Source organism: Sarcophilus harrisii, chromosome 2, assembly GCF_902635505.1.
Source record: "Sarcophilus harrisii chromosome 2, mSarHar1.11, whole genome shotgun sequence".
Lineage (NCBI taxonomy): Eukaryota > Metazoa > Chordata > Mammalia > Dasyuromorphia > Dasyuridae > Sarcophilus > Sarcophilus harrisii.
Window position 1 is genome coordinate 555,483,975 of NC_045427.1, and position 14,387 is coordinate 555,498,361.

At 35.3% G+C, this 14,387-nt stretch overlaps 1 protein-coding gene across 1 annotated transcript in view; it reads left to right on the top strand.

Moving 5' to 3' along the window:
• FSD2 (fibronectin type III and SPRY domain containing 2) overlaps window positions 1-14,387 on the top strand; it is a 73,134-nt gene that overhangs the window by 38,806 nt on the left and 19,941 nt on the right. The window contains exons 8-10 of the mRNA XM_012541662.2: window positions 6,687-6,821; window positions 9,312-9,465; window positions 11,756-11,889. Of these exons, the coding sequence (XP_012397116.1) occupies window positions 6,687-6,821; window positions 9,312-9,465; window positions 11,756-11,889 (423 nt within the window). The remainder of the gene's footprint in view (window positions 1-6,686; window positions 6,822-9,311; window positions 9,466-11,755; window positions 11,890-14,387) is intronic.

The following is a 14,387-nucleotide window of genomic DNA, read 5'->3' on the forward strand; positions in this document are numbered from 1 at the left end:
TTAGTTATTTTCAGTTATTTTTGACTGTGATCTAATTTTGAGGTTTTCTTTGCAAAGATACTAGAATGATTTGCATTTCATTTTCTAATTCATTTTACAGATGAGGAAACTGAGGCAAATGGGGTTAAGTGACTTGCCCAGGATCACATTAAATGTAGTAAATGTCTGAAACTGAAGTAGAACTTGTCTTTCTAACTTGATATAATCATCTTTCTTTGTAATTTTATATATTTTTATACATTTAAAAACATTATTTTGAGAAGGAATCCACTGTTTAACAGACTGCCGAAAAGATATATGACATAAAATAAGAGCCCCCACTCTTAAGCACACAAATAAAGACAAGCCATTTTTCCTACCCTTTGGTTGAAGAAATAAGCTATAAATATATAAAAAGTTGAATAACCCATGATTTAAAAGCCTATTTAAGATGACGATAAATGTCATAAAACCATCCATGATTACTTGCTAAATTAGTCATACACTTAGTAAGTGAAAAAGATGGTGAGATGTCAGCTGTAATAGTCCAGAGCCTTTTTATATTGCTACTTTTCATTCTAATTTGTAAATATGTATTCAACATAAAAATTATGTCAAAATGCATTGAGTGCCCCCAACCCAAAATATAATTGGGAAGATGATATTTAATTTCACCATGTCATCTGATTACTGACATTGAGTGGCTGCAGAAGTGCATTGGCTAAGAAATATTGCTGTAGGGACAGCTAGTTGGTACAGTGGTTAAAGCACCAGCCCTGAAGTCAGGAGCACCTGAGTTCAAATCTGGCCTCAGACACTTGACACTTCCTAGCTTTGTGACTCTGAGCAAGTCACTTAACCCTAATTGCTCCAGAAAAAAAGAAAAAAAATGTTGCTGTTCTTCCTTTGTCTTTGGAATTGCTATTTAACTTCCTGTTTAATTATTTAGGCTTACTAAGTGATAAGCTCAGTTGTTGAAGGTGAAAAAGAGGGAAATATTATTAACTCTCCTAAATTTTAATTCTCTAAGACAGAGCCATTTCTTCTTGGGCAAAGTTGTATTAGAAAATTTCTTGGTTAAGCACTTCTAGAAATAGAGCACTTTCATCAGTCACAAATATTAAATCCCTGTACATGTAATTCTAATATAGTTTGAAAAAGGGCCTCCTCAAACTATAAAATGCCTGATAGTCTTACCTGAGGAAAATTAACCAAATCTAATTGTACTTCTCTAAATTGGGGGGAGGGGAAGATAAATTTTTTTTTCCTGCTTTTAGTGAAACATTCATAGAGGATCATAGATTTAGAACTGGAAGGGATCTTAGAGATTATCTAGTATAACTCTTAAACTTCTATAAATGGAGAAATTGAGGCCCAGAGAGATTAAAAAACTTGTTTGGGATCACACAGGGAGCAATAGCAGAGCTGAGATCTCTTCCCACTGTATTAATCTGCTGTTATAGTTAGAGATCTAAAATTTGACAGGTAACTTTTAAAAAATGTAATTTCATTTAAAAATAAACATGGTATCAGGAGAACTAAGAAAGAAAAGAGGAAAAAGATCTAGAAATGGGTTTGTTACTATTTATGTCTAATTACCATGTAGGAATTTGTGATTATTCCTTTCCTTAAATGAGTCAGATTGATTTGAGTTTGAATATGATTTGATTATGACATTGAACTATTCCGTATACTCAGCCCTCATAGTTGGCTCCTGAGAATTGTCTTCTCACAACTTTAAAAATTAGAGGGAACACTGGTTCTAATGATACACAGCTTTTTCAGAAATAGAAATAACACAAGGGACACAGGAATTTATTCCACGATGTCAGAAAACTGAGGTTTGAGCACATAAATCTTACCAAATGCTAATTGAAATAATAAATAATTAGAAAACCACAGATATGTGTCTTCCAGTCTTGAGAAAGGGAGAAGAATATCAAAGGAGGAAGGAACTAACTCATATGGACAGACTATAAACTCTTTTTTTTTTTAGCTGAGGCAATTGGGGTTAAGTGACTTGTCCGGGGTCACACATCTAGGAAGTGTTAAGTGTTTGAAATCACATTTGAACTCGGGTCCTCCTGAATTTAGGGGTGGTGCTCCAGACTATAAACTCTTTAAGGTCAGAAATGGTTTTAATTTTTGCCCTTCTATTCCCCAGTACCTATCATTATACCTGAAGGATCATATAAGATAATATATGCATTACAAATCTTAAGGAGATATATGAATGCTAACTATTATTATTACATAGTAGATGCTTAAATTAATACTTGTTGATGTTGATTGAATGAAAGTTTTGGAGACTTTGATTAGACATTGGAAATCTACCTTGAAAATTCTAGAGATAACTAGATTTGAGAACTGATGCTATCAAAGGCATTCTAGATCTTATCTTGTCTAGAGGAGGAAGAACTATTTGAAAGGAGACAGATTAAGACCCATTACTTTTGGCCTATTTTTTTTTCCCCTCAATAATATTTTGTTTTTCCAAATACATGTAAAGATAATTTTCAACATACAACTTTTCTTTTTTCTTTTTTTTTGCTGAGGCAATTGAGGTTAAGTGACTTGTCTAGGGTCACACAACTAGGAAGTATCTGAGGACACATTTGAATTCAAGTCCTCCTGATGCCAGTACTGGTATTCTATCCACTGTGTCATTTAGCTGCCCCCAATGTTCATTTTTGTAAGACTTTGTGTTCTAATTTTTTTCTCCCTCCCTTCCTTACCTCTCCCCTCCCCAAGACAGCAAGCAATCTGATATGTTATAAATGTACAATCCTTTTAAATATATTTCCATATTTGTCATATTGTACAAGAAAAATTGTACTGAAAGGAGAACAAACCATGAAAAAAAAAGTGAAAATACTATGCTTTGATCCACATGCTGTCTCCATAATTCTTTTCTGGATGAGGATGGTATTTTCCATCCCAACTATGGGAATTATCTAGGATCACCACATTGCTGAGAAGAGTTAAGTCTATCATAGTTGATCATCACAACTTGCTATTACTGTGAACAATGTTTTTCTGGCTCTGTTCACTTTACAGAGCATCAGTTCGTGTAAGTCTTTCCAGGCTTTTTTAAAACCATCCTGCTCATTATTTTTTATGGAACAATAATATCCCATTACATTCATACACCATAACTTATTCAGCCATTCTCCAGTTGATGGGCACCCATCAATATCCAATTCCTTGTCACTACAAAAAGAGTTGCTACAAATAGTTTTGCACATGTGAATACTTTTCCCTCTTTCTATACAAACCCAGTAGGAACAATGCTGGATCAAAAATTATACAGAGTTTTATAGCCCTCTGGGTGTAGTTCCAAATTGTTCTTCAGAATGGGGTTGGATCATTTTATTACTTCCCTAGTAATGCATCAGTGTCCCAGTTTTCCCACATCCCCTCCAACATTTATCATTATCTTTTCCTATCATCTTAGCCAATCTAATAGGTATCAGGTGGCATCTTAGAGTTGTTTTAATTTGTATTTCTCTAATGAATAGTAATTTATAGCACTTTTTTTCATTTGACCATAGATGACTTTAATATCTTCATCTGAAAATTTTCTATATATATATATATATATATATATATATATATCCTTTGACCATTTGTCAATTGGACAATGCCTTGTATCCTAATAAATTTGACTCAATTCTCTATATATTTTAGAAATAAGGCTTTTATTAGAAACATTGGCTATAAAAAATTGTTTTCTAGCTTTCTGCTTCCCTTCTAATCTTAGCTGCATTTGTTTTGTTTGTGAAAATTTATTTAATTTAATGTAATTAAAATTATCCATTTTGCATTCATAATGTTCTCTAGTTCTGCTTTGGTCATAAATTCCTCCCTTCTCCAAAGTTCTGGCAGGCAAACTATCCCTTGCTCTCCTAAGCTTATAGTATTACCCTTTGTCTAAATCATGAATTTCTTTTGACATTATCTTGGTATAGGGTATAAGATGCTGATCTATACCTAGTTTCTGCCACACCATTTTCCAGTTTTCCAAATTTTTGTCAAATAGTGAGCTCTTCTCTCAGAAGCTGGAGTCTTTGGATTTATCAAAAACTGGATTACCATAGTCATTGACTGTTATGTCTTATGTACCTAACCTATTCCACTGGTCCACTATTCTATTTCTTAGCCAGTACCAAATGGTTTTGATAACTGTCATGTTATAATAATAGTTTCAGGTTTGGTACAGTTAGACTACCTTCCTTTGCATTTTTTCCATTAATTCTCATGATATTCTTGACCTTTTGTTTTTCTAGAGAAATGAATTTTGTTGTTATTTTTTCTAGCTCTATTAAATGATTTTTGTCAGGTTGCTATGGCACTGAATGAGTAGATTAATTTAGGTAGAATTGTCATTTTTATTTTATTAGCTTGGCTTATTATTTCAAGTAGTTTTTTTAATTGATTCTTTTAGATTCTACAAATATATCCTCATATCATCTACAAAGAGTAATAATTTTATTTCCTTGTTGCCTTTTCTAATTCCTTCAATTTCTTTTTCTTCTCTTATTACTAAAGCTAACATTTCTAGTACTATATGGAATAATAGTGGTGATAATGGGAATCCTTGTTCTACCCCTGATCTTTTTTTAAAAAAATTATCAATGGTATTTTATTTTTCCAATTATATGTGAAGATAATTTTCAACATTTATCTTTGTAAGACTTTGTGTTCTAAATTTTTCTCCTCTTCTCCCTTCCCTTCCTCCCTTCCTAAGACTGCAAGTAATATGATACAGATTAAATATTTGCAATCCTTTTAAACATATTTCCATATTTGTCATTTTGTGCAAGAAAAATCAGGCCAAAATGAAAAAAAAACCCATGAAAAAGAAAAAACAAACAAAAAGGTGAAAATACTATGCTTTGATCCACATTCAGTTTCCACAATTCTTTCTTTGGATGTGATTGGCATTTTCCATCCCAAGTCCATCACAGTTGATTAGCACCTGTTAATATATAATGTTCTTCTGGTTCTGCTGTTTTCACTCAGCATCAGTTCATGTTTTTCCAGCGCTCTCTAAAATCATCCTGCTGATCATTTCTTATAGAACAATAATATTCCATTACCTTCATATATAATAATTTATTCAGCCATTTAACAGTTGATGGGTATCCATCTAATTTCCAGTTCCTTACCCATAGAGCTGCTTCAAACATTTTTGCACCCCTGATTTTACTGGGAAGGCCTCTAGCTTATTCCCATTACCTATAATAATTGTTGATATTATTAGTTAGATATTGCTTATAATTTTAAGGAAAACTCCATTTATTCCTATGCTCTCTATGAATTTTAATAAGAATGGATGTTGTCTCCTTTTTTGATCACTGATAACTGATTTTTTTCTTGTTTTATTTGTGGGAAGGCTATTAGAATATTAAATTACTGGGTACCTGCAATATGAGAAAAACTTATAGTTGAGGTAGGCTTTGGTTATTGAAGATCAAGGTAAATGATTGATATCAGATTCTTTCCTTATTTGCAGCTGACTCTCAAGAGTAGTAGAACTTTAGTACTAAAAAGAACTTAGTCCAATCATCTAACTTTACAGTGGGGAAAATGGAGGGTCAGAGAGTGAAATAACTAACTTACTGGGATCACAGAATCACAGAACTTGAAGTAAAATCTCCTGACTTCTGGTTCAATCAGTGTTCTTTTCATTAAATTAGACTAATTTGGAAGGAGAATTTGGAGGTAGGATTAAGGTAAGGGAGCAAGTGAGTGCAGAAAGATAGGAAATGAATGAAATCTTAAAAAAAAAAAAAGAAAAACTGAGATACTAAGCATAAAGTTATACTTCATTGACAGAAGACTGCTCTATTCTAGTTCTTCTAATTCTTCTCAGTCTTCTTTACTGGTTTTCCCATCTAATGCGCTATAACCATAGAGGTCCCCCAAGGTTCTCTTTTGGGGTCCTTTCTCTTTTCAACTTGTATTATCTCAGAGAATGATCTCATCTGCTCCTATGGGTTTAATTATCATCTCTATGCAGAAGATACCCAGATTTATACATCTAGCCTCAGTCTCTCTGTTGAACTAGATGAACAAATTCTCAAATGCCACATGGCCATTTCAATCTGGTATCCTGTAGGCATTTCAAACTCAATATATCCAAAATGTCCTTCTCTCTCTCTTTTCTTCCTTCCCTCCCTCTCCTCTTCCTTCCTTCTTTTCTGTTTCTCCTCCCTCCTTTCTTTCCTTCCCTCCTTTCTTCCTTCCTTCCCTCCTTTCTTCCTTTCCTCCCTCTCTCTTTTCTTCCCTCCTCCCTCTCCCTCCTTCCTTCTTTCCTCCTTTTCTTTCTCTCTTCCTTCCCTCCTCCCTCCCTCCCTCTCTCTCCCTTCTTCCTAACTCCTTCCCTCCCACCCTTCTTTATTTCCTTCCTTCCTTTCCTCCTTCCTTCCTTCCCTTCCTTTCTTGTCTTTGTATCCCTTGCCCTAAGACAGTATTTTGCACTTTGTAGGTGTTGTAAAGGGTCGCTGATTTGAATTTAACTATAAAAACTTCATTGTTCTGAGAAGATTCCTTCATCAAAAGATGACTGTGCTTAAAGGGACTGGGCGGAGGACTGTTTTCAACATTTAAAGCAATGAAAATTCCATGAACATTCTGCCCATTTTTATGTTTTATAACAGAGATAAGGTCATGTTTCTTTTCTTTTTTTTTTTTTTTCATTTCAGCATTTTCAGTGAATGTCAAAGAATCACATTACTCTGTGACTGACCTTGTGCCTAATACCCAATATGAATTTTGGGTCACAGCTTCGAATAGCACTGGCATCAGCCCACCAAGTGAACGAGCAGTGTACGTGACAGGTAATGTGTTTCACTGATGTTTGGGGAGCCAGGCCTCTCTGCATTCATTCAGAGACACCCTGAATCTTGACCGGGCAGGAGAATCAGTGCAGTTTTGTGTGCCATTCAGATGAATAGATTGTGTGTTTTTGAGATAAATATTGGTATTTTCCTTTGGGACTTCCCAAGCATAATTACTCACTAACAAATAATTTTTTAAAAATGAAGGCACAGCACAGTAGTATGCTTGAAGAGTGGGGATGGGTGTAGGGGAATGGAGATGTGGAGATATGTGATTTACTTTGATTCCTAAACAGCAAGGATCTTAGAGTGGTTTGAAATGAAATAAAATCAGGACTGAGAATGAGAGAATCTCAGAGTGAAAGAAGAAGTGTATATAGTGATAAGGAAGAGTGGGGACAGGCGAGGAAAGGGCCAGCTGTGCCCAGAGACTCTCTCTTTTCACAGTATATCTAACCCTGTCCCAGCCTCAATCATATCATGTGATAGCTACCTCATATCATAGCTACAATGTAGTATAAGATCTTCTCATTCATGTCTAAATCAGACTCTGGACTTTTTAGTTTGTTTATGTTAGATTAGAATTATAGATTTAGAAGCAGAGCCCTTCATTGTACAGCTGAGGAAACAGGCATCTCAACCTTGACATGTCCAAAACAGTACTTACCACCTTCCTCCTAAAATGGTCCTTTCCTCTAACTTTCCAGTTTCTATTGAGGGCAGTACCATAATTACAGTTATTCAAGTGTCCAACCTTGGAAAGATATTTGAGTCTTCACACTTTCTTACTCCATTCCCCCTCATCCAATTACCAACAAAGTTTTATGACTCCTAGGGTAGCTAGGTGGTACAATGAATAAAATGCCAGGTTTGGAGGCAGGAAAAATAATCTTCCTGAGTTCAATCTGGCCTTAGACACTTATTAACTGTGTGAACCTGGGCAAGTCACCTAATCCTGTTTGCTTCAGTTTCTCATTTGTAAAATGAGCTGGAGAAGGAAATGGCCAACCACTACAGTGTCTTTGCCAAGATTCCTAATTGATCTTATCTTGTGTCTCCCCTCTCCAGTTCATCTCCCACAAAACCGATATTTGTAAAGCACAGGTCTGATCAATCATGCTCATGGTCAAGAAGGTTCAGTTGCCTGAATTATAAAATACTAGATCCTCTGTCAACCATTTAAAAAGCTTCATAATTTGGTTCCAGTCTATCTTCTCAAAAATATTACTCCCCCTCATACATTCATGGATTCCAGCAGAACTGACTTCCTCACTGATCCTGTTACACAACATTCTATCGCCTGTCTCTGTCTTTAATTACCTCCATCTCTTGGGATCCATTATTCCATTTAGGACTCAGCTCTGGTGCCACAGCCTTTCCTAGTGCCCTCCCCACAACACCTGAATTGCTTTGTATTTACTTGTCTACATATGTGTCATATTCCTTAAGTAGACTGTGGGCTATTTTAAAGTAGGGATTGTTTTGCTTTTATCTTTCCCAGAGTCTGTCTCAGAAATCTAGCCCAGAATTTTTCATATAGTGGACATTTGAATATTTGTTGAATTAGTTTGAATTTCAGCCCTAGCGTTTGATATCTCCTAATTCCAAAACAATTTGCCTGATACTCCCTCTCTGGTTTCAATATTTGTCCTTTGATCATGAAAAGTTTTCTTAGCTTTTCTCCCATTTTCTTTACAGGAATTTGCAGCTTAAAGTCCATACAATATTGGCTCTAAAAGCATAGGACTTAGAAGCAAGAGGTCCGAGTTAGATTTATAATCCTGGTAGTTATTAGCTGTGTCACCATGGGAAGCCACTTAACCTCTTTGTTCCTCAGTTTTCTCATCTATAAAAAAGAGATAATATTTGTATTACCTACATGGGTTATTGTGAAGCAAGTGCTCAATAAACTTATGACATACTAGTGGTACTAGTTCTTTTGTATTAGATCAATTGATTGAAATTTGGAAGGGATTCTGACCCAACAGTCTCCATTTTATCAATGAAAAGACTGATTGATACCCAGAGAGGAAAAATGATTTGTTTAAAGTTACACAGAAAAAATGAAGGCAGTATTCAAACCTAGACAATTTCAATTGTCTGTCATTATTTCACCCAATCTGTCATTATTTCACATGGTTTCCTAAAGAATCTTCCTTGATTTTTAATTGCAAAATATGTTGGGGAAAAGAATGGGTCAGGGAGGATTGCTTATGCTTATTTGCAGCCAAATATTAGATCAGAAGCAAATGAATCACAAGACCATAGATTTAGAGAGAGAACCAACTCCTTCATTTTACAGATTTAAAAAAAAGGGTGAGAGGGATATGGAAAACCAAAATGTGACTTGCCAAAGGTTACACAGCTAGTTAAGTGTGAGGTGAGATTTGCACCCAGGTTATCCTGATCCCAAGTTCAGTGTCCTATCCACTGTATACCACATGCCTCTCAAATGGTTTCCCATCTGCTTTTTTCCCCCCTGCGTCTTAGCTCCTTCACCTCCCATTATCAAAAGCAAAGAGATCCTAAGCTGTGAACATGCTGCCTTGGTGCGCTGGGAATCTGGAAACATGAATCCTGTGGACTCCTACACTATTGAACTGTCTAAAGTAGACAATGAAGAACCTGGGAATGTTGTTACAGAGTGAGTCAATGCTATAGCTAGAGAATGCCCCACAATCACTTTGATATCACACAGGACAATGCTCTCCAATCACATTGCATGTGAAACACAAGTTGCCTAGAGAAAGAAAATTAAATTTTGAAACAAGTAATATCTTTAACTTGGTCTTCCTTAGTTGTGGGGAAAAAAAAGAAAAAATATAAACCCCTCCCAGGATGGAAAGATACAGGGAAAATCAGAAAGGGCAAGAACTCAAAGGCTTTTCTTTATATATATAACACATATACATATATATTCATCTTAAATGTAAACCTTATGAACACAATAATCTTTTTTTAATTCCAATTTTTTTTCAAATAACTTAGGATTTTATTCATTTTCATTGGAAAGTGGAGCAATTATGTCTTTGTGACATAATCTCTCCTCCCTAAAATAGCAAACAATCTGATTTAGATTAACTATGTGTAATCCTTTTTACATATATTTCCATATTTGTCCTGTTGTGCAAGAAAAATCAGACCAAAAGAGGAAAAAAACATGAGAAAGAAAAAGCAAACAAATGAAAAGTGAAAATACTATGTTTTGATCCACATTCAATTTCCATAGTTCTCTTTCTGGATATGAATGGCATTTTCCATCCCAAGTTTTTTGGAATTGTCTTGAATCACCACATTGCTGAGAAGATGCAAGTTCAGCACAAGTGATTATTATATAATCTTGCTGTTATTGTATACAGTGTTCACTTCACTCAACATCTACTTATGTAAGTCTTAACAGGCTTTTCTGAAATCAACCTGCTCATCATAGAAAATACGTAATTTTAAATTAACTATAAAAATATTTAGGAGCCTACTTAGTAAGATATATTCAGGTCTTGTTTGACTACAAAAAGAAAACAAAGAAGAAATATCAGTTGTTCAAAATTGGATCAGGCCAATGTAATAAAAAATTACAATATTTTCTAAATGGATTTTACATCTTTAGTCTCATAATAATCAAACTTTCAGAGTTATTTGAAAAACTAAACAAAATAATAACAAAATTAGAGAAGTAATGAAAAAAGCAAGAATGAAGGGAGTCTAGCACGAAAAAATTAAGAGTGAAATGAACAGAACCAAGAGAATGTTATACACAGTTAACAGCAATATTGTTTGAAGAATTGTGAATGACCAAGTTATCATGAGTATTACAAATACTCAGAAGAACTAAAAAGGACCTATGAAGGAAGATGCTATCCACCTCCAGGGAAAGAAATGATAGAATGTATATGTCAAATGGTGGCTTTCTCTTGCATGAGACGGGGAAGGAGGGAGGGAGACATTTAGAAATTTAAAATGTATCTAATAATAATAATAATAATAATAAAAAGAATTGAGTCTAGTAGTACTGGATTTAAAACTCTTTTACAAAATTATAATCATTGAGACTATTTGGTACAAGTTTTAAAAAAGCAGAAAAATTGATCAATAGGTATATTTGATCAACTTGATTTTTAAAAATCGATTAAATTAAGTAAACAAACTTCAGAAATAATTAAACATAGAATGGACATGAAATGAGGAAGACATAGTGTGGACCTAGAATGAACACTTAGAATTCAAGTTGGGCTTCAGGTTCCCTGTACATAGAACCAAATCAGTGATAACAGGGGAACAAATGAGGAAGACCTGGGGCTGTACCTATACTTCAAAGGCTTCTCTGGTCTAGAAATTCAGTCTTAGGTATGATTAGAAATCAAACTCATTTGTTTGGTTATTCAGTCAGTCGATAAGCATTTATTAAGTGCCTACTATGAAACAGACACTGTGTAAGCACAAAGTCATTTAAAATTAGTTTTTCTTTTGGACCAACAGTGGTCAAAACAAGTCTCAAGTAGCTAGAAAACTGGGTTAGTTTTTATTCACTCTCAAGGGAATTCATATTGTATATTATATTCATATTGTATATTAGTTGGCTATACAATGTTTTAAAATTTGCAACATGCTTTATATCCATTATCTCATTTAATAATAATGATAATAAACTAGCATTGAGGTAGTGCCTTTAAATATGCAAAGCATTCTACTTATGTTATCTTGTTTAACAACCCCGTAAGTGAAGTAGGTACTACCCACAGGTGTTACCCCCATTTTAGAGATGAGGAGAATAAATCTCAGAGATCTTAAATGACTTGCCCATAAGCCTACTATGTCCTACTGCCTGGCCTTCAATAGTAGCAAACATTGGAGTGCCCAATGTTACGTGAGATGTTTATCAAGTACTTTATTATTAACACATATCATTATTTTTTGTTTCATCACTTTATTTTTAGGTCTATAGTAGGAATCCCTACCTGTGAATCTCTAATTCAGCTGCAACCTGGAGAAAGCTATCTAGTCTATGTAAGAGCCATCAATGTGGGAGGCCCTAGTGAAAGAAGTGAGCCTGCTACTATCCACACTACAGGTATAGTTTAAATTCACATTTGCTATTGGGAGCAAAGCTTTTGAATAATAAATTGAATATTGAAGGAAGCAGTGATGATCTCACTATTCCTGACATCTTTAAGTCTGGCATGCATGGGTCTGATTCTATTCTCTGTTTTTCTGCTCACTCTTTCCATACAGTAATGTTCTTGGACTATTCACCTACATAGTGGGTCAGTCATAGGAAGTTGATTTCAGGAAGTCTGTCCCCTTCCCTTCCTATTTCTAACTGTAGAATTAATCTAGGTTTGGAATTTGCATTCAACAGGCACAGACTTAAAAAGGTGAAATACAGAAGTTTAATACTGCTCAGAACCTTAAGATATCAGGGAAAAGGAAACTTATAGCATAATAGTAGTGCACAATTAATAAATAAGGCGATCACAAGAAACATATAAGAATCAGACAACAGACAACATACATCTTCACTTTGAGGAAGCTCCAACATCTGGATTCCAACAGCTGGGAGAACCTGAGTCACAGCTATCCAGTCTTGAGTGGGAAATGGTGTTAGGCAAGTAGTACCAACTTTCTAACTGAGTTCTCAAAGTCCTGAGTTCTCAAAGTCTCTTTTCACTAAGGGGTTTTTATTGGCAGACAACAAAGAAGGCACTGGGCCAAATATTCCCATTTTTGATACGTGATCCTTGAGATAGAACAGCCCCTCAGGCACAGGGATGTCCTATCACAAGAGTTCCATTAAGAGAGTATTATTCCTTTAGGAGGACTGCCTTTACTCCAGGAACTGGCCAGGTTTCCAGGGTAAATACAGACCTACCATTAAGGATGTTCATTAATCAAGGCACCAGGAAAATGCCCAGCAGCCCTCCCAGTGCCTCCTGAGATTTTTTGGATGGCTAGGAGCACATTTCAAAATTCTCAGCAAATAAATTTACACAAAGACATGGCTGAGACTCACTGGGATTCCTCACTAGGATTCCCTACACTAACCTTGGAAGGAACATGGCAGAGTGCAAAGACCTAGGAATCAGGAGACCTAAAGGCTGGTCTCTGCTACTGACAAGTTACTGATCATGAACAGGGCATGGCCTGGCAAACATGGATGTGCACAGAGACCTTGTCCTGGCTCTGAAGCCTCAAGAGGGGGGCAGCTTGCCTGGCATCTGCAGCCCCTTATTGCAGCCACTGTTCCTGCTTCCCAGCTTCTGTCAAGCTCTGGCTTGTGCAGCTGGTGATCTGGTGGTGGTGAAGGTCAAGGCAACTTTCGTGGCAATCTTGCCAATTTTTTCATGCTGCCTCACTGCCCCACTGGTACTTCTTGGCAAAGCCTGATTTTTATCCTCAGTACCCCCAAGAAGCTTGTGCCCAGGAATCCCAACTGGGTGTAGCGGGGTTGGAAAACAAATCAACTAGTCCTTTATTTCCCCTTTACTCCTCTGGTCACCTCGTTGTCCATGGCCTTGGGGTTCTAGTTAATATGGGGAAAAAAGGCAAAAATAAAATTTTAAATTTTAAAGGGATTTACCACTGGTTCTTCCTTACAACAGAGAGCAGAGTCTAATATGAAAGATGTCTTTAAAACAAAACAAAACAAAATGAGGCTTAAAAAATTGTTTAGATTAGAGAGCAAGGATAAGGGTAAGATTTAGAATGAACCTTGTGAAAAGTTTTTATTTTAAAAGTAAAACTTACTGTTTAACTAAAAAAAAACTCGTTTTAATTTCTTTAATTTGATGAGTAAAAGTGATATGTTTTATGATATAGTTACTATTCATCTTTAAAAAAAAAAATTCCTTAGGTGCATGCCTCAATGAAATGTGTTGTATGTGTCCAAAAACACGAGCTAGGGCAAATTACTTTTCTAAGCTTCAATTCCCTCATTTGTCAATGAGGGACTCTACTAGTGATTTCTCAGGTTCCTTCTGACTCTTAACATTCTACAACTGTATAATTCTAAGTTTATAATTATAATTTCCATATTAAAATTCCAAATTAAAACAGACAAATTGCAAGATTCTCACTTTTGGGTTGTTCTTTCATATATAAATCACATGGACTAGAGTTTCATTATGCTCTTTCTGCATTGTTCAGTTATCTACTTAGCCCACATATAAGAAATTAAATATTCCTGTGGAACTTGTTGTATTTATTTGAAGCATTTCCTGGAGGAATGACCTCTTACTTTAGCAAAGAAAAGCAATCCATCGCAATGGCTTCTGGAGATATGAATTAACTTTTAGGAAAAGAACACTTGTATAGCATTCATTCATTCATTCAACAAATATTTACTGGGTAAGATCATGATAAATGCTGAAGATACAAAGGTTAGATACAGTACTTTGAGTAGTGGTGCAGATTATTAGTTCAGTAAGAGCAGAGATGGGCTCTATATGATCTTGTATCTCCACTATACCCTCAAGACTTTGCACTTAATAAGCTAATGGAACAGTCAATAGAATGCTGCTCTTAGAGTTAAGAAAACCTGGGTGTGAATTCCACCTCTGATACTCACTGGGT